The following is a 25237-nucleotide window of genomic DNA, read 5'->3' on the forward strand; positions in this document are numbered from 1 at the left end:
CATAGAATAAGGGCAAATCGTAAAAAACAGCTTGTTACTAATCCATACAATAAGGACAGATCGTAAAAAACAGCTTGTTACTAATTCATAGAATAAGGGCAAAACGTAAAAAACAGCTTGTTACTAATCTATACAATAAGGACAGATCGTAAAAAACAGCTTGTTACTAATCCATACAATAAGGACAGATCGTAAAAAACAGCTTGTTACTAATCCATAGAATAAGGGCAAATCGTAAAAAACAGCTTGTTACTAATCCATACAATAAGGACAGATCGTAAAAAACAGCTTGTTACTAATCCATAGAATAAGGGCAAATCGTAAAAAACAGCTTGTTACTAATCCATACAATAAGGATAGATCGTAAAAAACAGCTTGTTACTAATCCATACAATAAGGACAGATCGTAAAAAACAGCTTGTTACTAATCCATAGAATAAGGGCAAATCGTAAAAAACAGCTTGTTACTAATCCATACAATAAGGACAGATCGTAAAAAACAGCTTGTTACTAATCCATAGAATAAGGGCAAAACGTAAAAAACAGCTTGTTACTAATCTATACAATAAGGACAGATCGTAAAAAACAGCTTGTTACTAATCCATACAATAAGGACAGATCGTAAAAAACAGCTTGTTACTAATCCATAGAATAAGGGCAAAACGTAAAAAACAGCTTGTTACTAATCTATACAATAAGGACAGATCGTAAAAAACAGCTTGTTACTAATCCATACAATAAGGACAGATCGTAAAAAACAGCTTGTTACTAATCCATAGAATAAGGGCAAATCGTAAAAAACAGCTTGTTACTAATCCATACAATAAGGACAGATCGTAAAAAACAGCTTGTTACTAATCCATAGAATAAGGGCAAATCGTAAAAAACAGCTTGTTACTAATCCATACAATAAGGATAGATCGTAAAAAACAGCTTGTTACTAATCCATACAATAAGGACAGATCGTAAAAAACAGCTTGTTACTAATCCATAGAATAAGGGCAAATCGTAAAAAACAGCTTGTTACTAATCCATACAATAAGGACAGATCGTAAAAAACAGCTTGTTACTAATCCATAGAATAAGGGCAAAACGTAAAAAACAGCTTGTTACTAATCTATACAATAAGGACAGATCGTAAAAAACAGCTTGTTACTAATCCATACAATAAGGACAGATCGTAAAAAACAGCTTGTTACTAATCCATAGAATAAGGGCAAATCGTAAAAAACAGCTTGTTACTAATCCATACAATAAGGATAGATCGTAAAAAACAGCTTGTTACTAATCCATACAATAAGGACAGATCGTAAAAAACAGCTTGTTACTAATCCATAGAATAAGGGCAAATCGTAAAAAACAGCTTGTTACTAATCCATACAATAAGGACAGATCGTAAAAAACAGCTTGTTACTAATCCATAGAATAAGGGCAAAACGTAAAAAACAGCTTGTTACTAATCTATACAATAAGGACAGATCGTAAAAAACAGCTTGTTACTAATCCATACAATAAGGACAGATCGTAAAAAACAGCTTGTTACTAATCCATAGAATAAGGACAAATCGTAAAAAACAGCTTGTTACTAATCTATACAATAAGGACAGATCGTAAAAAACAGCTTGTTACTAATCCATACAATAAGGACAGATCGTAAAAAACAGCTTGTTACTAATCCATACAATAAGGACAGATCGTAAAAAACAGCTTGTTACTAATGCATAGGATAAGGGCAAATCGTAAAAAACAGCTTGTTACTAATCCATACAATAAGGACAGATGGTGGGCCTATGTAAGGGCTGCAATGAACCTGCGGGTTCCTTAAAAGCCATTCGCAAGTGAGTAACGCAAGTTGTGCTGTTGCAGCCTCGGTGGTGGTGCTGCGGCGCGCCCACGTGGACTCCGTGCAGACGTACGGCGCCGCCCTGCGGGCCCGCCCGCCCGGGGACGAGCGCTGGCGCGACGCCGGCTTCGCGCTGCTGCAGCTGGTGCACGCGCTCAAGACGCTGCAGGCGCAGGGCGTGGAGGAGGCCCCGCAGGCGCTGAGCGGCTTCGTGCTCAGCCGCGAGGAGCGCGACGCCCAGCCGCGCCTCAGCGTGCTGCCGGCGCCCCGCGACGACGCGCCCGCGTCGCTGTGCCAGTGCGCGCTGGGCGCCCTGCGCGAGCTGCTGGGCGCCGCGCCCCTGGCGCCCCTGCTGGGCGACCTGCTGCGCCGCGAGCGCGCCGAGTCGCTGTCGCAGGCTAAGGCCGTGCTGGAGTTCTCGCTGTGGGGGCCCGCCGACGTGGCGCTGGGGGCGCCGCCCCCCGACCGCGAGCTGGTGCTGCAGCGCTGGCTGGACCTGGAGCGCGCCACCGTGCTGCACGGCCTGGTGCGCACGCGCGTGGAGCTGTCCGCGCTGGAGGAGTGCCACCTGCTGTTCCTGGTGCGCACCGGCGCCAAGATGATGTGCGAGGCCTCGCTGCTGCTGGACTCGAGCGCCGAGACCACCAGCTTCTGAGCGACCTTCTTTTATACCACTTCAATAAAATACACTGTTTCAATGCATTGATTTTATTCATTTCAAAACACATCCGCCAAGTTTAGCAATTCCAAAGAGGAATTTTCTTCTTCTTGTGGATCCTTATGCTAAGTTACGCTCCCCGGGCCCGTAGTCCAGAACCAACACAACCTTACGAGTGTCACGGACCCTTGCAGCTCATAAGTAGAGACAGTCAACATTCTTGAATAAAAGGGGATAAAATTCTTGGTTAAAAAGGATAAAAATTCTTGAGTGCAAACGAAAATTCCTTGCGTAAACCTGAAATTTTCACCCTGTTTTATTAAATTACTAGCCGTACCCGTGCGCTCCGCTGCACTTGTTAGAAATAAATATAAAGTAATTACATAATTAAAATAGGACATCTGCCCCAGGGAACATTCGTGTTTGATACAGGGCTAAATAGTTTAATATGTTACTTAATTTAAATTGTACTTAAGTAATTAAAATGCGATCATTTTGATCCAGAGACCACTCATTTAGTGCAATGATAATTCCTTTAGCATATTTCTTATTTGTTATTACATGCAAGTAATTAAAATATGATCATTTGGTTCAGAGAACATCCGTTTTTGGTGCAACGATTTAACATTTTTCTAAATTAGTCTTGAATGCATCTTTTATAAATCACTCCAAATTAATAGAGTGGATTGTGTACGAAGATAATTTTTCGTGCGTAAAGATCTATTTTCATCCTACCTCATTCCTTATTTGTAGTATTACATCCATCTAGAGAAACTACAAATTTCAAATAGTGAAGGAATAATCCAAATTAGCTTCTGAGATTACTTCATACAAACAGACAAATTTAATATTCTCTGTATATTAATATTGGTAAACGTCAAGGCCGCCTTAAATAGACAGAGTCATTTGTTTTTATTTCATTATAGCCATCGATGTCGTTCCTGCAATAACTCCTTTGTGACATATCGATTTTCAGATTTTTCCCCTATTAAATAACTTAAATAGTTATACAGTAAATAATACAATCTCCTATATGTAATTATATTTCTTTCTTTCGAAAATGTAAGAATTTACGATTTCCTATGTACCACTGCCATAGAATGAATAAATCTGTTTTTTCTTCCTACTGAAAAATTTTATATTTTGCACTTAGGAATTACGGAACAACTACACTATAATCTAAGGCGGCGTTGAAAATTTATTGTATTGTTATTTTAAAACTCTTGTATATCCTTAAATATCAGTCCTATCAAAATTTTGCCTGGAATAAAACTTATCGGAAATAATGTTTAAAGAAACTTTTGTTATGTAACATTTATCACAAAAATCAATAACAAGCGAGATATTTCGATTTATTTAATTCAGGCCCCCTTATAACCTCCCTTTCAAATAAAGTATTTTGAATGCCATATAGCCTAAAATCTAAGTTACAATGAACTTAAATTATATTCCAATTTTCATCGAAATCCGTTCAGCCATTGTCGCATGAAAAGGTAACAAACATCCAGCCAGACAGACAGACAGACAGACATACAAACAAAAATTTCAAAAAAGCGATTTTTGGTTTAAGGATGATTAATTATACATGTTAACACCAATTATTTTTGGAAAATCGAAAATTACCAGAAAAATTTCGCTTACAGATTTATTATTAGTATAAATTCCTGCAGAATTAATACAAGAGTGTGGAAGTGCATTATATAGCGAAATTTATAAACTTGTACTTGCTATTTGGGAAAAGGAAATTGTACCAGAACAATGGAAGGAGTCCATAATTGTACTTATTTTTAAAAGGGGGGACAAAACCAACTGTGTAACTTTCGAGGAATATCACTTTTGTTGACGTCGTACAAAATGTTGTCCAATATTCTTTTGAGAAGATTAACTCCGTACGTAGATGAAATTATTGGGGATCATCAGTGCGGTTTTCGGCGTAATAGATCGACTATTGATCAAATTTTTTGTATTCGACAGATAATGGAGAAAAAATGGGAGTATAAGGGTACAGTACATCAGTTATTCATAGATTTCAAAAAGGCATATGACTCGGTTGAGAGGGAAGTATTATATGATATTCTTATTGAATTTGGTATTCCCAAGAAACTAGTTCGATTAATTAAAATGTGTCTCAGTGAAACATACAGCAGAGTCGGTATAGGTCAGTTTCTATCTGATGCTTTTCCAATTCACTGCGGGCCAAAGCAGGGAGATGCACTATCACCTTTACTTTTTAACTTCGCTCTAGAATATGCCATTAGGAAAGTTTAGGATAACAGGCAGGGTTTGGAATTGAACGGGTTACATCAGCTTCTTGTCGGAAATTTTACTTGAAGCAAGTAAAGCGATTGGTTTGGAAGTAAATCCCGAAAAGACAAAGTATATGATTATGTCTCGTGACCAGAATATTGTACGAAATGGATATATAAAAATTGGAGATTTATCCTTCGAAGAGGTGGAAAAATTCAAATATCTTAGCGCAACAGTAACAAATATAAATGACACTCGGGAGGAAATTAAACGCAGAATAAATATGGGAAATGCGTGTTATTATTCGGTTGAGAAGCTCTTATCATCCAGTCTGCTGTCCAAAAATCTCAAAGTTAGAATTTATAAAACAGTTATATTACCGGTTGTTCTGTATGGTTGTGAAACTTGGACTCTCACTCTGAGAGAGGAACATAGGTTAAGGGTGTTTGAGAATAAGGTGCTTAGGAAAATATTTGGGGCGAAGTTACAGGAGAATGGAGAAAGTTTCACAACACAGAACTGCACGCATTGTATTCTTCACCTGACATAATTAGGAACTTAAAATCCAGACTTTTGAGATTGGGCAGGGCATGTAGCACGTATGGGCGAATCCAGAAATGCATATAGTGTGTTAGTTGGGAGACCGGAGGGAAAAAGACCTTTAGGGAGGCCGAGACGTAGATGGGAGGATAATATTAAAATGGATTTGAGGGAGGTGGGGTATGATGATAGAGACTGGATTAATCTTGCACAGGATAGGGACCGATGGCGGGCTTATGTGAGGGTGTCAATGAACCTTCGGGTTCCTTAAATGCCATTTGTAAGTAAGTAAGTATAGATTATGTTGTTTAAGATAATTAACAGTTATAATTACGTTCCATCTTGAATCTTGCGTACACTACTTTTAACACTTAAATATAAATGATTGATTAAATGGCAAACTTACGAGTGTCGTATGCTGAACCTGGAGTTTGGGTGTTCTGTTGAAAATATATAGTTGGTCTATCTCGCACAATTATTATAGGCCTGAGTGAAATATCGGGTCAACATTAACTGCCATTTTTAATATATAATTTAGTATTATTTATAAATAATAACTATGGGGCGGATGTTGATGACCTAAAAATCTACTTAAAATCATTAAAATGCCCTTAAACTAAAGGAAAAATGACATAAAATTAAAAGGAAATGACATTTAAATATTATTCAAAGTACTCGCACCACAACTTCTTAAAATTAATCACCTTGTTTCAATGACTGCCCTGCAAATGCCGGAGAAAGGAGGCAACTACAAATAACGTTATTTTTTTAGTAGATTATTTTACGACGCTTTATCAACATCTTCGGTTATTTAGCGTCTGAATGAGATGAAGGTGATAATGCCGGTGAAATGAATCCAGGGTCCAGCACCGAAACTTACCCAGCATTTGCTCATATTGGGTTGAGGGAAAACCCTGGAAAAAACCTCAACCAGGTAACTTGCCCCAACCAGGAATCGAACCCGGGCCACCTAGTTTTGCGGCCAGACGCGCTGACCGTTACTCCACACACAGGTGTGGACAAAATAACGTTATTCAAAATTGCATTATTTATGATCAAACAATAAGCATGGCCAGCAAAATAACCTGTTTGAAGTTCCACAACCCGCTAACTATTCTACATTTTCATATTGTGAAATAGAAAAATGTCTAGTGTATTGTTCGCTTTTTGTTTTATATTGTTGCACTAAATTCAGAAGTGGCGGGGTAGGTCTACCCTTATTCACTATATGTAATTTCTCTCCTAGTGGGCGAGAAGAGAATGGCTTTTGCAGAAGATCTTTTACAGTGTACATTTCCAAGTGCTATTATCATTAAATAAGCAATTTAAATTGTTCACCAGCGCTGGCACATAACTATGAACCCTAGTAAAACCTAAACACAGTAAATTCACTTAAACACACACGTCAAACACAATATTTTGTAACGCTATTGACAAGTTGAGCTGCCTGTATACAGGACGACCTGCGAGCTTGAGAGAAGCGAGTATCCCCACCATGCCACCTTGTGCACGCAGAGAATTATAGCTGTAACTCTCAGCAGGGGATGATCTTTTGTATGGACAGGACAACCAGACCAGATCTCATCCCACTTCGTCAGGCAGAGCGTACGTTATAAAACGAAAGCCGTTCTGGGGATGGTGTGCACATTCAACCAGCAGGCATTTAAAATATTTAAATGGTAATGAATTAAAATTAGTCTTGAACTATGTACATTAACTTCCAATGAGATTACCACGGATTTAAATTGTGATAAATTAAAATTATTGTTGCATTGTATAAAACAACTAAAAATAAAAAATGAGATTACCGAATTTACAGGGTGTCTAGCACACACCTTGAACATCCGCAATATACGCCCCTGAAACTTACTAGTGTTAATTATTTAAGCACATGTGGCTTACAGCTGTTTCGGTGTATACTGTACACCATCATCAGAGCCTACTAGATCTCGGCGTCATCTCGACATCGCTGCCTGTTGTAGGGGTGCGTTTGCATTCTCAAAAGTGGAGTCAAATAGTGTGTGTGTTCTGAAATTGATCTGTGTGTTGAGAATTTGATTAGGGTGTGTTTTAGTGTGTCTGTATATTTCATATTGTTCTAGTGTGTTGAGTTTTTGGTTTTTGGGTTGTATGTGTAGGATTTCCATGTCTGTATTTATATTATTGTATGTGTGGTTATCATTAGTTATGTGTTCAGTGTATGTAGATGTATTGTGTCCTCTGGTTATTGCTTTAATGTGTTCTTTGTATCGAGTTTGGAATGATCTGCCTGTCTGTCCAATGTAGAAACTGTCGCAACTATTGCATGTGAGTTTGTATACGCCTGTGTGGTTGTATTTATTTGTTTGTGTTGTTTGTGTGTCGAGATGTATTTGCAGTGTGTTTTCTGTTCTGTATGCTATGTTGCATTTCTGCTTTCTGAATGAAGATGCGATCTTATGTGTGCTTTTGTTTTCGTATGTTAGTGTGATGTATGTCTTGTGTTCTTGTGATTGTGTTGTGTCTTGTGTCTTTTTGTGTTTGTTAAGTTTTTGTTTTGTCTTCCTTATGATGTTGTCTATTATGTTTGGATTGTAACCATTTTCTTCTGCTATGTATTTGATTGTGTAAGCCACACGTGCTTATATAATTAACACTAGTAAGTTTTCCATTTAATCCATCATTTATAATTGTACATTCAAAGTTTTACGTTGACAGTAGTTGCGTCTTTTCGCGAATAACGACAGAAGATATGCTAAATTCGCGAGTCATATGATGTTTGCGATTTTTCGTGAGTGTTTCGCCAGTTGAAACGTGTAATTATGTGATATTTTTTATGTGAACCATCTTCTGAACTATGTTTATTTGGTTTTTGGGTTTTTCGCGATTTCGCGAGTCACGAATTTTGACTGTCTCTACTCATAGGCTATAGGATCTTTCATAGGTAGGGCTCGGAAGTTGATGATCTAAAAATCACATAAAAGTGATCTATAAAATGAGCTTAAATTTCTAAAAATATGACATTAAAATTTTAAAAAGACCAAGATTTTAATAATAATAATAATAATAATAATAATAATAATACGCTAATAATAATAATAATCCTCTTGCACATGACCTGGTTCTATTGGTCACTTCAGAAGATGATCTCCAAAAGTCATTATAGGCCTATTCATTAAACACAGTCTTTCATATGAAAAAGAAAAGGATATCGATTGTAAAATAACTATTTTTGTAAAAGTTATCGGCATTATCAATTCAGTTTTCAAACCTAATTTAGTACAGAAACATGCAAGATTAAAGATGTACAACATTTTAGCATGACCTACTTTAGTCTATAGATCAGAAGCCTGGACTTCGACAAAAAAGATGTTCAGCGTATAACTACCAACGAAATGAAATTCATGAGAAAAACGGCGCGATACACATTTTGGGATAGAAAATGAAATACAGAAATTTTGGAAGAATTGAACGTCCAACCTATATAACGTATCCCAGTCAGTCATTTGCACTACTTGTACACTTGATTCTTGTTTGTTTTGTTTCTGTTGTGGTAGAAACCTTGTGGTACGATACTTCCACTAGGGCAGTGATGTCAAAGCAAGCGCATTTTTCTGACCTTGACGTCGTGCACGGGCACCAAGCGCTAAGTATGGAAAGGGGGAGGGTTGTGTATATGAATAAGCAACCTGTTGGATTAAGAAAACAGTGGTGCACAAACTTCAAACGGAACGTGAAATTTTATGTCATTATTTTTATATGGCTTCTTTCTATTTGATATTATCTCTATTGTCTGTAAAACAAAAGTACTAACACTGATTTCTTAATATTGCACTTGTGTTTTAAATTCCATAGTAGTATAATATTATACTGTATTAAGTATGAAACACATCATTCATAAAGAAAGTGATATTCCAAAGAAAGAGATTGAGTATGACATGATAAGTTGGAATTTTTATTGATGGTATCTTTAGCCTTATAAAAGTAATCAATAAACTAATCAAAACAATATTACAGTACAAAGCAAAGTTACCTAGGTGCTGTATATGTTTTAAGTGTAACTAATATTATATAACAAAATTCTTATCGCATTATGCTTTTAAGGTGATATTTGTGAGCAACTTCCTATCATCAGAATATTAAATTATTTTCTCTAAATCTGCTGAAGCTATAGAGCAGACATTTTTACAACACATGGGCACGTATCTTTTGCTTATGATGTAACAGTAGTTGCTTTGTTAATTCATTTCCTTACAAACAATTTCCATGCGAATATTTTCAACATTTTCAATACACTATCTTCAGTAATACGTATATACGGTATATTAGATTTACGAAAACATTCTGTAAGGCTACTAAATAAATAGGCCTAAACCTGAAAATTGCACTTTTCTATACGAGAAGTTGAGAAAATATTTCTTTTGAATAAAAAAATCAAACTTGTGAAAAATGAGCATTAAAATTAAAACTTACATTCTTATAATCCATTTATACTTCTCAGACAGATCTAAAAATTACCATGGATACAGTTTTAATAAATTCTCTTCCCTTTATCCATTGAATCAGTGCTGGCCATCCCTGAATATAGCTCGACCAAGCGGCATATACTACCTCTTTCGTCTGTCTCTTTCCTTTCCGCTGTAAAGCGCTCAGACTCTCCTGGGCTCTAAAGCGCGCGCTTGCTCCTGTGGGCATCAATTGACATGCCTGATATAGAATAATGAAAGTTTATTGAAAATAAGTTAAAATTTTCTGTTCTGAATAAAATCTATATGCCTTGAAATTCCTTAAATTTTCACAGGTTTCTCTTCTGGTTGTCATATTAGCTATAGTTTACAGTAATACCACCAAAGTAAAGTACAAAAAAGTATATAAGTTTGTTACGGTATATTTGTATATTATAGACCATATTCCTGGAATTTTCACGTCATAAGTGCATATTTTATACCGCTTATTTTGGTCATTTTAGGGTATAAAAATCCTAGCCCTATTTGTTATACCATATATGTATTTTTGCAGCATTTTATTTGCTACATTTTAAAGTTAATTAAATTATCCCTGATGTCCTCTTCTTAAACGTGAGAACTCGATCTTACACAGTTCCCATTTAGCCCGACAGCACCTTCGCCACTGCAGGCTTCTTATAGTGCTTCGCTACTTCCAGTGGGGTGCGGCTTTGGTACCCCCTGACTATGGTGCTTGCACCACGAGCCAAGAGCACCCGTGCTCCTTCTACGCGATCACTGTAAGCTGCCCAGTGCAGCGGGGTCCACTCGTACTTGTCCAGGGCGTCCACGGCCGCCCCTCGGTCTAGGAGTGGGCCCACTGCTTTCGAGGACGGGCCGTAGGCGGCCCAGTGCAGCGGGGTCTTCCTGTCCTTGTCCCGCGCCTCGATGAAGGCTCCGCCGTCCAGCAGGGCCGTCACCACCCCCACGTGGCCGTACCACGCCGCCCAGTGCAGGGCCGTGTACAGATTTTCATCGCTAGCGGACGCGTTCACGCCGATCTTGAGCAGCATGGACACAGACTCCTCGTCTCCTTTCTTCGCCGCCTCCCGCAGGGCGAGCTCGAACGCCTTGGGTTTCCCGCCGAGGGCCCCCTGGTGACAGACAAGCAGGAATCATTGTTTAGGTACCGTTTGCGCCAATAAAATACAGAATGTTTTTAACTTAATGTGCAATGTTGGTGGAAAATTCAGTTTAAAAAAAAATGTTTAACACCCTCTTGTTCGGTAACTTTTGCGATTAGGATCGTTATTTCTGTCCACATAGATAGAAAATCTAATAAAGAACCATTTACCCCTCTGGCGTATTTAAATATCGTGGACGGTTTTCGTGTAAATTTAATTTAAAAACCACTAACTTCAAGGTACTGAACGATATAACTACTGGGTGTTCAGTTCAAAATGTGTCATGGCTCGCTGTATGTCGTCATGTGGCTATCCGATGAGCCTAGAGAATTCAATCTTCCTACATTTCCGCAGAGGCGTATTACCTAAATGCGAGAGAAGTTGCCTAGCAAGTACGGCGTTCATTCTGAAGATTACTTACCGATACGTACGGTAACGCCAGTAGTGGCAAGAATGTGAACTGTTTGGAAACACGTACTGAAGTGAGTTTTTTTTTCTTACTGTCGGGATATGGGGAGAGGGTTAAGACGATTACTTACGTATTTGTTGACATTAACTTCGACGGTCAACATGGCACGGAACATTTGATTTGTGTTGTGGAATGTTGCCGTACGCAATCGTTGATAACAAATACCCTGCGTACGACTTGCCGGCGCAAAACACAGTTCGAAAGAGGTTATGGTAGCACACAGACTTTACAGACCGCCATCTGTTGCTACAACATTCAAGTTATACCGTACACGTTCTCAAGTTCAGATTGATTGCCTTGATTACTAGGCAACTTCTCTGACATAAAAGCTGAAACTCGCTTCAAATCGCTGACTCACAACAGTGACGTCATGACACACTTTGAAATGAACACCCCAATAGATTGCAACGTTGTAGTCAAAGAGAGAGAGAGAGAGGTTCGCGTAGCGAGACAGACCTGAGTTCGTTGACCTCTTACATCTGTATTACGAGAAGAAAGACGACTGTGTTAGCGGCGATGTTGCTATACTGCTGGAACTTCCAACTCAGTGTTCTATATACATCTTGATTACACAACTTTTAACACTGTATCACTTCGGAATATGTATGATAAGAACTTTCGTGTGTTAAATATTATTAACGTACCAGTTCCGAAGATGACCGAAAATAGGTCGAAACATGTTAACAAGGTACGTTAAAAATATTTAACACAAGAAAGTTCTTATCATACATATTTCAATGTTCTAATTATAAACAGAAAACGTAATATACGTTTCCTATTAATTTAATTGTACCTTATTATCTCTTTCAATCTGCAGGGTTATTTTACTTCCCCCTGTATATACATCTCATGCGATATTAATAAATAGGACAGATGTTCCTGCAGTGTGCTGAAACTGCGGCGATCCCCATTGGTCGATCTAAGAGAAAATATGTATCATTCCTAGTATAGTTGCTAAGGTTCTAAGAACTTACACAAGGTCATGTAAACTTACGGAGGCACAGAAAGACAGAAGATGGTTCTGTTGGAAACTGCAGTGTATTGCATATACAGGGACATCACTTTATTTTTACCAACATTTTTAAGATTAACCTGGCTATACTCGGAAACACTGTTACCCCCTTCCATTAATAGTGCAATACGTAAACAAATCATTTTACTAGCTATAGGAGGAGAGAAAAGTAGTGTATCCATTTATGTTACAGGGAAATACGATATTAGGATTTTCAGTTTGATCATTACTTTTACGGTATTTTATCAAAATACAGTAAAGTAGTAACATTTTTTTTTCACAAACTCAATTCTTCAGGCGGTTGTATTCATTATATAATGGCTACTTTATTCAGCATATTACCGTACTTTCGGTAACTCTAATCTTCACCTCTGCTCAGTCCACACAGATAAAGTTATTCAGTCATGCTACACACCGTACCTGTGCGAAATAAGCAGAGTCGGGTATTTACAGAGATCGCGGAAATCACGACATAATAGATATACAATAGATTTTTACTAATCTTTACAAATTAAGTGATTCTGATTAATAATATGCGGATAAAACAATCACGACAAATCGCGAAATAGAGTTCTAATAGCGAAATATGAACACATTAGCGAATTATTATTATTATTATTATTATTATTATTATTATTGTGTCGTTTTATAGCGAATTTTATATTCTGAGCTCTTTTTTCGGACTTTTTTTTATTTGAATTTGTTGCACATTTAAGTAGGCTACATTGCATGGTATTCCAGGTGTTCTGATTACATTAGTGAACTGAAAAGACGGAGAATTCAACATTTAACTAATAATTTGAAAGTATTAATTTGAGGGCTACAAGTTTTTTTTTTTTTTTAGTTTTTAATGAATATGTGTTAAATACAGTCTCAACTCAACAAATATTGTCTATTGGCCATACCGCACCTTTACCATAATCCAATGAACCTATAATGTTAATTATTTGGAAAGTAATATTCATACTGAGTTAATACTCCAATTTCAAAATAATTGAATTTTCCAAAATTTCCATTAATATCCAACAAGAGTACAAATCAATCTCCAACAATCTCCGCCGACACCAATATTAAAATACACAAATGATAAAATTAATCTCCATAAATACCTGCCCCTGGAAATAAGCTTCAATAATACAGTGAAACCTCTCATTTACGGACATCGAAGGGACGTAACAATCTGTCCGCATCTGGGAGGGAGGCTCCCCAATCTAACAGTAAATTTGTAATATGCATTATGTATCCCTTCACGCTTTAAATGAAAATATGTATTACTGTAGTTTAATTCTAAATACAGTATACTATACTACAGTAAGTTCTTTGCAACTTTGAACTACAGTAGATAAGACCGAAAAAGGAAAATACAGCTCTGTGCCATGCAGTTTTATTCTAGGTAATTTACAGTTATGCAGTACTGTAATTTAGAGACTTTTTCAACTCAACCTTTTCGTTCAGGTGCCATGTCTCTCGAAACAGAACAACTGATTGAAGTGAAGAGAATAAGGCTATTAACCCCATCATGTGTCGAATACAATTTCACGATCGCAGAAACCCATCAGACAGTTTAAATTTTATAACTTCGTTTATCCACCTGCTTCTAGCTAACAAGGGGTAGCCGGCTGGACTAGTGGTAGCCTAGGAGACCCTTATTGTCTTCTTTCATGTTATAGAATTTATGTACAGTTCTTACAAAAATAAATTTTCCATTTTTGTAACACATTAGATTTTGAAATCCAAGTTCTGTCCGCAGTCAGGAGGTAAAGCAAGCTTTAGGACTGTGAAACAGCTGTCCGTGTCCGTGTCTGAGAGTGTCCGTAAACGAGAGTTAAATTTATCATTATTTATATATTATTTCAGTTGGGACATAAAAATCTGTCCGTATATGAGGAGTGTCCGTATCTTGGGGGTGTCCGTAAGGAGAGTTTTCACTGTATAGGCTCTTCCTTCTATAGAAAACGCAACCATATTTCTGAAACACACTATAATCTGTACTGTTTACTTCACTGCTAGCAGACTTTGAATGCAGCAGCGGCCGTAAATTTATGTGACTGACGGAAGCAAGGACATTAGTGAAAGGGGTGGGAGTCAAGTATATTCGGAAACGCAGGCACAATAAAAATGCAAGCAAAAATAAAGTGATGTCCCGGTACCTGTATTATGGTGAGTTCCTGTCTACAGGTGTCGAGCTGGCTCTTCATCTGAGAACTCGTCCCTCGCTTCTCCGTGCAGCATTTCTGAGAATCGACCAGTTCAGCCTGAAGCACAGAAAGATATTGTCTAACTATCTTGATAGCTGGTGTCCCGATAGCGCCGAAAGTTACCCAGCATTTACTCTTAGTGTGTCGAGGAAAAACCTCAACCAGGTAACTTATCCCAACCAAGATTTGAACCCAGGCACGCTTGTTTTACGGTCAGCCATGCTAACCGTTACTCCACAGCGTTGGAAAAATTTGTCATACTTCAATAGTTTCTGTCTGGTTCGAATTTAGTTAGCTACTTACAAATGGCTTTTAAGGAAACCGGAGGTTCATTGCCGCCCATCGGTCCCTATCGTGAGCAAGATTAATCCAGTCTCTATCATCATATCCCAATTCCCTCAAATCCATTTTAACATTATCCTCTCATCTACGTCTCGCCCTCCCCAAAGGTTTTTTTCCCTCCGGCCTCACAACCAACACACTATATGCATTTCTGGATTCGCCCATACGTGCTACATGCCCTGCCCATCGCAAAAGTCTGGATTTAATGTTCCTAATTATGTCAGGTGAAGAATACAATGCGTGCAGTTCTGCGTTGTGTAACTTTCTCCATTCTCCTGTAACTTCATCCCTTTAGCCCCACATATTTTCCCAAGAGTCTTATTCTCAAACACCCTTAATCTCTGTTCCTCTCTCAAAGTGAGAGTCCAAGTTACACAACCATACAGAACAACCGGTAATATAACTGTTTTATAAATTATAACTTTCAGATTTTTGACAGCAGACTAGATGATAAAAGCTTCTCAACCGAATAATAACACGCATTTCCCACAATTATTCTGCATTTAAATTCCTCCCGAGTGTCATTTATATTTGTTATTGTTGCTCCAAAATATTTGTATATTTCCACCTCTTCGAAAGATAAATCTCCAATTTTTATATTTCGATTTCGTAGAATATTCTGGTCACGAGACATAATCATATACCTAGTCTTTTCGGGATTCACTTTCAAACCTATCGCTTTGCTTGATTCAAGTAAAATTTCCGTGTTTTCCCTAGTCGTTTGTGGATTTTCTCCTAACATATTCACGTCATCCGCATAGACAAGAAGCTGATGTAACCCGTTCAATTCCAAACCCTCTGTGTTATCCTGAACTTTCCTAATGGCATATTCTAGAGCGAAGTTAAAAAGTAAAGGTGATAGTGCACCTCCTTGCTTTAGCCCGCAGTGAATTGGAAAAGCATCGGATAGAAGCTGGCCTATACGGACTCTGCTGTAAGTTTCATTGAGACACATTTTAATTAATCGAACATTTAGTTAGCTAATTCTGCGATAAAAGTGTCGGAATTTGTATTTTATGGGTGTTACGTTACGTTGACAATAACATTATTATAGTTTAGAGAAGTGCAATGTTTTAATAACTTTAATGAGAAAATACAGCATGTCTTATACCGAAAAAAAAACTGTATACTATTATTTATGTTTAACTGTATGTTTCGTGCAAATTTCGTTATGCACGGAAAACTATGTGGACTCTCAAGGTAAGCGTTCACTACATCGTATCGCACGCATCGGACGAATCGCACGGATCGGAAAAAAGACTCTCTTTGCTGTAATTGTTATGTAACCGCGTTCACTACATCGTATCGTACGCACAGGCTCTCGGCAAATCCGTCCACGTTTCTCCGATGGGCAACTTTTCCGATGCGTGCGATCATGGCCTTCTTTAATAAATCAATTTTAATTGGTCAACTGTTACTATTATGGTGTGTCATGTTCAGTGTTGCGCCAAAATGGCAGACGGAAAACATATTTCGCTTGTGGAAATTGCAAAGAATTATATAATATGACGCGTTTACATTATAGTAATCAAGTCGTTTCTTACATATATATTACGTAACCAATATTTCTTTCGTTTCTTCCTCTTCAATTAAGACACATGAAGGAATTACAAATTCTTATTCGCTAACACTCATAAATAATAACCCTAACCTCAAATTCCTCTCTTTTTAGCAATGTCAATATCGTACGACGTCATGTTTTAAACAGCTGATAGGGAATTCGATGAGGTAGGTCCGTTACAGTGAACGCACTGCACTTAAAATATCCGTTGCGTGTAATTCGTACGAGGAGTGCGATACGATGTAGTGAACGCTTACCTCTACAGAGAGCTTTACCTCTCTCGTGTCTTGAAACTAACTACCTTGCTGAAGGGGATGGAGCAGGTTTCGCCCTCTTCCGAGTGACGTCATGTGAGAACTTCACTAATTCCACGTATAGGCCATTCGTTATCTCGTGAAACGTACCAGGGCGTGAGGGGAAGAAGGAAGTGGACTGGAAAGCTTCCCTTCCTCGCCAGGCTTCCACTTGCAGCTCGCTTAACCCCACCCTAAAGGTCATGGATAAATATATAATAGTATGCGAAACTGCGGTCAGCACCATCTGGCGGCAGGGGTCTCAAGTAAGATGATCAGCTCCCCCAACGTCGTAGGTGGTGAACATTAGAACTAAGTGTAGGGTACATTACCCATAGTTCTCTATTTATCCGTCGAGATATTGCTCGAAGAGACAATATGGCGGACTGAAACTTGCTAATAAGTGAACATAAAGTGATACTACTTGTGTGTATAAGCAGTGTATGTTAAACAGTGATGTTTATGGACGTTGTAAAAATAGTGTTGTTGTCCACACCTGTGGAGTAACGGTCAGCGCGTCTGGCAACGAAACCAGGTGGCCCGAGTTCGAATCCCGGTAGGGGCAAGTTACCTGGTTGAGGTTTTTTCCGGGGTTTTCCCTCAACCCAATACGAGCAAATGCTAGGTAACTTTCGGTGCTGGACCCCGGACTCACTTCACCGGCATTATCACCTTCATTTCATTCAGACGCTAAATAACCAGAGATGTTGATACAGCGTCATAAAATAAGCCAATAAAATAAAAATAAATAATGTTGTTGAATGTATTGTAAAGTAATAGTAATATAATAAATTGAACTATCTAAGTAGTTCTTGCAGACTTTTCCATTGCGCTGTACAATAAATACCCAAAGAATACAATCCCAATTATCTAGCCTTTTGCTTTATGTTTTTGTCTCTGTCTGGTTATATTTTAATTGGGTAGTGTAAAATAGATCGTCGCTTTTATCTTCCTGTTGGCTCCGGTAAGAATTTTCAGTAGAAGATGCTGTGAGGAATAAAAATGTAAATGTTCTATTTTAAATTGGGTTAGTTTTGAATATCGATGAGGGTGGGAGGGAATACTTTCTGCACAGTTTAACATTTCCTTCGCCAGGTTCGCTGCTAAATGCATGGAGTAATTAGTTACTCTTTTCGCTACTTGGTGCGCTGCTAGATGTAATAACGCCCCTCCCCCCAACAAGTGGCAGCGGATCTAGTATGTGTTACGGGAAACTCAGTAAGTTTCGCATCCAATTATATATTCATCCATGATAAGGTTCTTACATAAGCTACGGTGCACGTTTGCATTTGATTTCACGAGATAACGAATGATCTATACGGTGAAGACTACACTACCTGTGTTTTGGTGAGTTCCTGGCGGCAGGTGTCCAGCTGATTTTGAAGAAGGGAACTCGCTACGTGCGTCTCTTTGCAGAATTTCTCAGAAGCGTTTTCGCTCTGAAACACAGATACACCGGGTAACTGAGAAGGTTGTACTCAAACTGAAAGAACTTACAAAGGGATCGAAATGCGTGCATACAGAAATTATGGTAATGGAATTATATTAAATGCTAGGACATTCGATAAGTAACGGCAACGGTGCTGTAAATCAGTGCTCTTGGACTACGTAATAGAGCAGCAATTGGTTCATAAATCTGCAACATCGAAAGTCTCGAAGTAGCCATGTTTTGTAAACAGTGGCGGCTCGTGATAAAATATTATATGTGTTCACAATTTTGTGTTCCAAAATCGAAGAGAATTTGAAATCGTACGTTTAACATAATATAAAATGTCATTATTCAAATATTTCACTATGAAAAAAACCGTATATAAATTCACAAGAACATATAGTAATAATAATAATAATAATAATAATAATAATAATGAAACTGAGTCTTTTTATTTACAATTTTTCCTGGTAAGCCAGTTTACCCAGTTCTTTACTGTTCCAAATTACTTCAACAGAGTTCATTGTTTACGTTTGTTAAAAATGAGTACATACAACAGTGCCGTTATTTACAAAAGCGCGTGTTCAGTAATATATTTTGATTCACAACACACTGATACACTACAGCCTATACCAGTACTGTAATCCCATTCGCATAGATTGATTACTATAAATACATGCCAGTAAATATTATTCTTAAATAATATACACTACCATTCAGATACTTAAATTCATACCAACACAACATTCAGCCAGCACGTGTTTTAAAGCCAAACTATGCTATTATGCTGACACTGAAGTATAGTAATTCACAAACTACACTCTCGTAGCAGCACTGTACACACAACAACATAAACGTTCCGACAGTGAGATGCTGACACCTACAGACTAGAATACAGGCTATTAAATTTCATCCTCGAGATATATCACGTGAACGATAGCGTCGATGCACCTGACATCTGTAGGATAGATTCACTGTTCACTTAATGCTTTGTGCTCTTGACGAGTCATAAGCGGCCAGCGAAAGACAATTTTCTCCCGCGCATGCGTGAAATTCCTGTAACCTTCTTGAACAGAGCACGGCTTGTACGTGAACGGATGTTGCCAAATTTACATAAGAAGTTTATCCAAGATGCGGGATGTTTAAAATACTCGATTCTGATATTATACATCCCCACTACGTCAATACGGTATTAAATAATAAAACTATTCATGCATTAATGGAAACAAGGTGTTCACGTGCTCTTGTGCTCTTATTGACGCACCGCCACTGTTTGTAAATACAGTGGCTGTTTCTGATTTGTAGTAAACAATACAGCCCTAAAGGTATGAACAAAGGTGCTCCATAACAATCAACTTGCAACTCAGTGCTTTAGGACATTACAAGAAGCCTGTGGGAGAGAAGTCCTACTGTACTGAACTATTCTAACTCGTTGATAAGGACTGTATTATTGTTGTTGTCGACTTCCACTCTGAACTCTACAAAAGTGGATGACAGGAAATAGATTTTAGAGATCTGGAGACTTACCGAACGCATCGCGATGCTCTCGAGGGCGGCGGCTGCGCGGTTCTGCGCTTCTCCGATGCCACGCACCGCTTCCAGAAGGTCTCCGTTCTGCCTCTCTGCCGCGTTGAGGGCGCTGAGGACGGAGCCCTCGACCAAGTTCTGTTGTGTTGCGTTGTTGACCATCTGGGTGGCGAGTGAGAAGAGCTGGAGCAGCAGTAGCTGCAGGGGGGCCGGCACTGCTGTCATCTGCAATCAACACCACAGTGTTCCTCATCACTTTCTCAGCGCCGTAACGTAGGCGTGTCTTTAGAGGCTTCTGCCACAAGCCTCGTTCTGAACTGTCCATCCTGGAATGACTGTCAACAGTGAACTTAATGTATGTAAGGATCGGAGTGAAACCAAATGTTGCGATATATCGTTATTGCGGACTTATAGGCCTTTTGTGACTACGTATAATAAGTCGAATTTTTTTGGGTAATGACGTGAATATGTTAGGAGAAAATCCACAAACGATTAGGGAAAACACGGAAATTTTACTTGAAGCAAGTAAAGCGATCGGTTTGGAAGTAAATCCCAAAAAGACAAAGTTTATGATTATGTCTCGTGACCAGAATACTGTACGAAATGGAAATATAAAAATTTGGAGATTTATCCTTCGAAGAGGTGGAAAAATTCAAATATCTTGGAGCAACAGTAACAAATATAAATGACACTCGGGAGGAAATTAAACGCAGAATAAATATGGGAAATGCGTGTTATTATTCGGTTGAGAAGCTCTTATCATCCAGTCTGCTGTCCAAAAATCTGAAAGTTAGAATTTATAAAACAGTTATATTACCTGTTCTTCTGTATGGTTGTGAAACTTGGACTCTCACTCTGAGAGAGGAACATAGGTTCAGGGTGTTTGAGAATAAAGTGCTTAGGAAAATATTTGGGGCTAAGCGGGATGAAGTTACAGGAGAATGGAGAAAGTTACACAACACGGAACTGCACGCATTGTATTCTTCACCTGACATAATTAGGAACATTAAATCCAGACGTTTGAGATGGGCAGGGCATGTAGCACGTATGGGCGAATCCAGAAATGCATATAGAGTGTTAGTTGGGAGACAGGAGGGAAAAAGACCTTTAGGGAGGCCGAGACGTAGATGGAAGGATAATATTAAAATGGATTTGAGGGAGGTGGGGTATGGTGATAGAGACTGGATTAATCTTGCACAGGATAGGGACCGCTGGCGGGCTTATGTGAGGGAGGCAATGAACCTTCGGGTTCCTTAAAAGCCATTTGTAAGTAAGTAAGTAAAACTGTCTCAAAAGCTCTTAAGAGCTTCGCCACTGAGTCCGACACATTTTAGGCGTGTTTTATCGCTCCTATAATTTATAAAACTTCATGACTTGACAGCGGAAAAAAGTCAAATAAAAGTCTGTTTACGGTTTACAAGTACTGTACACATAGACCATGTGCACGCATCCCAAGTAGCTACAACACGGTACCGTCCGCAGAGAGCACCACGCGAACACCGAAAACAACTGCCACTCTACGTTCTCAGTCAGTCCTTGTCCGTACGTGAACAGAGAACATTGAGATACGTAAACATATTCTTCATTTGTGTTCGGTGAAGTGATCATAATGCCGGAGACAGATGTTAAAAAACATAAGGTGTATTCTTTAGTACAAGAATATGGTGTCGACATTCTTAGTAGTGATACTGGTGAAATAATTAAGTGTCGGTTATGTATGTGTGCATTAAAAAGGTAACAAAACACATAAAAAATGTTGCTGTATGTTAGGACAAAATAAGGATTCAAGTTCAAATTCCGCCTCAAATATGAGATATGACGTTTGCCAGGATTAACTAGGAATCGGCGCTAAATATGCCTCAATCACATCATGTGAAGTTGAAAGACGTTTTTCACAATACAAACATTGTCTAGGAATTCGGAAAAACTTCACATTCGACAACTTCCGGAAGTATATTGTTGTGGATTGCAATGTGAACCCGGCCCAGGACGTGGGATCACATGACTATCTTCCCTCTTTGGAGGTAAGTAGATAGAAATATGTGTATTTGTATATACAATATAAATTAGCGTATGTATAGAATTTTATTCAGCTTCCTCCAAGTGAAGGCTGCCTAGAAGACAAAGCTTACCAAAAAATTGTTGTTGTTTTTTTTTAATAAATGGTACGTACACAATTATAATGAAAAAACAATGGAGAAGGAAAAGAAAAAGAAATAATTCAATTATAAATAATTGAAGACGACTAAACAAAAGACCATCAATTCCAGAAGAAACATAACATTTTTCTAGTACGATATCTATTTGCTATTAGGTGATCACTAGACTTCGTTGAATTGCCACACGCAGCATGCAATCAGGTTGCCGATGTACGGTAGTATAGAGGAGGTGAGCGACCTCCCGATCTCGTAGTAGCAACAGTTCATATTAAGAGATGTGACCGGTCCAAATAGATAGAGCAGCTATAGCTAATGTATACCTAAGTAAGCGCTTGTTTTTGCATTACTGTGGTTGGAATAGTCAAAGCTTAACATTTGTTCAGTGCAGACAAGAATTCAATGAAACATGCCGCGATATAATATTTCAGAATCGAAAATACTATTCTGTTCATTGATTCTAATAATTTTAAAATCGTGTCCAAAAGCATCATCCTGTTAGAATCGTCTAAACTACAACTCTCAGAAGCCCTTAATATAGTGGATAAATTATCACAAAATAACAATTCACTAATTTTAGAAAAAGTTAAATGTAAGTTGAGAAACGTTATTGCTAAAAATTCTGCCTATTCACAACCTCGTATTATAAATTATGTAGCCTACTACGACAAGACAAGACGTCTGAAGTTGGTGTACTAAAAAGTAGTGACTTTCCGTTCTTCAGATAAGCACGTATTACATCGTGTTATGTTGAACGTACATTTTCCCAATATAAAAACTGTTTAAGTGACCATCGGAGGAGGTTCACTTTGCAATCGCTCGAAATGTACGTAACTCTTCACTGCAATGCACATATTCAAGGATGATGTATTTTACATTTAAGAGTTAACATATCTCACTATAAAATAATTGTGTATTTACATGTTTAGACATTTCCTACTTCAATGATCATTCATCATATTTCTTGAATGCAGGATATAGGTTTTATTGTAACCGCAGTATACTGCTCAGTGTTTACATCAGAGGCATACTCCATCCGTTGCACGCCCCCTTCTCATACAGTCTATAACGCGTGCGCAGGTACCTTACGATTCTTGTGGCAATTCCACGAAGTCTAGTGATCACAGTCGTCTATTTAGCACTAGTTGCAAGACCCAACTTAAGTGAGCAGATCGCCATAGCAAAGAGATCAATCTATTTACGTGTAGAGATGGTTTCTTAGGATTTTTATAGATCCCTTCACTGCAGACAGAGATACTTCAGTCACAAGAGTTTGTCCTAGACTAAACTGCTTACAAAAATGCGCGATCTTTTTGTGATGGTCTCTCTAGCCCCAATTAGTAATCCAATAACTTGTATCGACGTTAGATGATATTTTTCCTTATAATATGGTATAGTGGGGTCGTATATGTCGCATTTTTCCTGATGTATCTCAGCAGGTTGATTTACAGTATACTACAGGGACATCACTTTATTTTTACCAACATTTTTAACATTAACCTGGCTATACTCGGAAACACTGTTGCCCCCTTCCATTACAGGAGTTTGGTGTTACTAGTGCAATATGTAAACAAATCATTTTACTAGGTATAGGAGGAGAGAAAAGTAGTGTATCCATTTATGTTGTAGGGAAATACGACATTACGATTTTCAGTTTGATCATCACTTTTACGGAATTTATCAAAATACAGTAGAGTAGTAACATTTTTTTCAAAAATTCAACTTTTCAGGCGGCTATGTTCGTTATGTAATGTCTACTTTATTTAGCATATTAATTATTGGTGTTAACATACAATATAGAGAGTGCATTTAAATTGAGGGGGTCATAAGTAAAGGGCTGTAAGTGGACTTAAGTTACTTTTGAGAAAATGGGGTTTAAATATTTAAGCTTTCGTAAAATCGGTGAAATTTTTATTTAAATTTTAATGTGTGATGCGATTAAAATATCCCTTTGCCACTAAAATTTTAGATACTTTAGCTTACACTGGATGCACTTAACTCATGTTATTACAAATGTCACTAGCATTCCTTTGCTTCTAGCCACCTCAATTCAAAATAAGCTAATCTGAATTTTTAAACAAGTTGCTGAAAATAGTTGCCATTCATTACAATGCAGCCTTCAATTCTTTACGCATATTATTAAAAACATTTTGAAGCATATTCTCTGAAATTGAATTTGTTTCTTGAATATAATTTTTAGTATGATATTATTAATATAGCCTAGGTTCTTTCTTCTATAGAAAACGCAATCATATTTATGAAACACTATACACTGCAGTGTTTACTTCACTGCTTGAAGACTTCGAATGCAACAGCGGCCGTAAGTTTGTGTGTCTGACGGGAGCAAGGACATTAGTGAAGGGGTGAGAGTGAAGTACATTCAGAAATGCAGGTACAATAAAAATACAAGTAAAAATAAAATGATGTCCCTGTACAACTTTATCTTCAGAATTGCTCATTTGTTTCACATAAGTAGCTATGACAATATGCCGTTACAGTAGTTACATCAATGTAAAACCAATATTCAGTGATTATTCCGTCTGTCAATTTACATTTCCCCGGCCTATACCTGCACGCGCCCCTAGGGTGCCTATTGTGCTTACGTAAACAACAACCCTCTGACGAGACAAACTAGTGGCGTTGTAGTTACCTTCACATCCGAATGACTTTTTTTCCGCTGCCCATTCATGACGTATTCTAATGAAATAAACGGCGATACACAGGCGAAGGATCAATGTATCGAACGTGACCTTGAGCCGGAGCAAGTGACGTCATCTAGTGAGACGCGGGAGGGAAGAATATGAGGCACGAATTGGCTGATCCCGCGGCAGCCGAGGCAATATAGCGTGAGACTGAGAAGCGATAGAACGTTCATAGTGGTGTCAGACGATTCATAACGAACCAGGCTACAAACTCAATTGAGAAACTATCAGCAGTCGACATGATAACCCGAGAGTGAAGTTGAGTGAAGAGAGAGAATTCTCAATGTCGAAGTATGTGCAGCGTGAATGGGAGCGGCGTAGAAGTAACGGTTAGCAAACGATAGAGCACGACGGTTACTATACCAACAACATGTTTATTCTCAGTGCTTACAAGATGGCGACCTATTACAGAAGTGCATTTCTTAATTCTTACGCTGTACATTCAACATACCACCCCAAGAGATATTCACACATTCAACTTGATGCATCATATCTCGAGTTTGTCTACTTGACATTCCATTTTCTTTAGTCTATAATAGCCTATTAAGATAAACAATTTTAAAACTGAAAAATTCGAGACGATTTCGTAACATAATACTGTCACATTAAATTGACAAATTCTAAACAAATGTCGTACAAAGGCCCTATTGCC

The 25237-nt window shown here is 38.1% G+C and overlaps 2 protein-coding genes across 9 annotated transcripts in view; one reads left to right on the top strand and one right to left on the bottom strand.

The window, feature by feature from the left end:
* The window catches only part of LOC138692219 (uncharacterized), a 218348-nt gene extending 215810 nt beyond the window's left edge, over nt 1-2538 (top strand). For all 7 annotated transcript variants that reach the window (XM_069815327.1, XM_069815332.1, XM_069815333.1 and 4 more), the window contains one exon: nt 1867-2538. In XM_069815327.1, the coding sequence (XP_069671428.1) occupies nt 1867-2498 (632 nt within the window). In that variant the 3' untranslated portion in view covers nt 2499-2538. The remainder of the gene's footprint in view (nt 1-1866) is intronic.
* Nucleotides 2539-9199: 6661 nt separating this feature from the next.
* Nucleotides 9200-25237, bottom strand: part of LOC138692223 (26S proteasome non-ATPase regulatory subunit 10-like) — a 60493-nt gene continuing 44455 nt past the window's right edge. The window contains exons 2-5 of one of the 2 annotated variants that reach the window (XM_069815352.1): nt 19728-19952; nt 18109-18210; nt 14528-14632; nt 9200-10866 (exon numbers count right to left, since the gene is read on the bottom strand). In XM_069815352.1, coding sequence (XP_069671453.1) covers nt 10375-10866; nt 14528-14632; nt 18109-18210; nt 19728-19952 — 924 coding nt within the window. In that variant the 3' untranslated portion in view covers nt 9200-10374. The remainder of the gene's footprint in view (nt 10867-14527; nt 14633-18108; nt 18211-19727; nt 19953-25237) is intronic. The other variant, XM_069815353.1, reaches the window with a different exon arrangement.

Source organism: Periplaneta americana, chromosome 16, assembly GCF_040183065.1.
Source record: "Periplaneta americana isolate PAMFEO1 chromosome 16, P.americana_PAMFEO1_priV1, whole genome shotgun sequence".
Lineage (NCBI taxonomy): Eukaryota > Metazoa > Arthropoda > Insecta > Blattodea > Blattidae > Periplaneta > Periplaneta americana.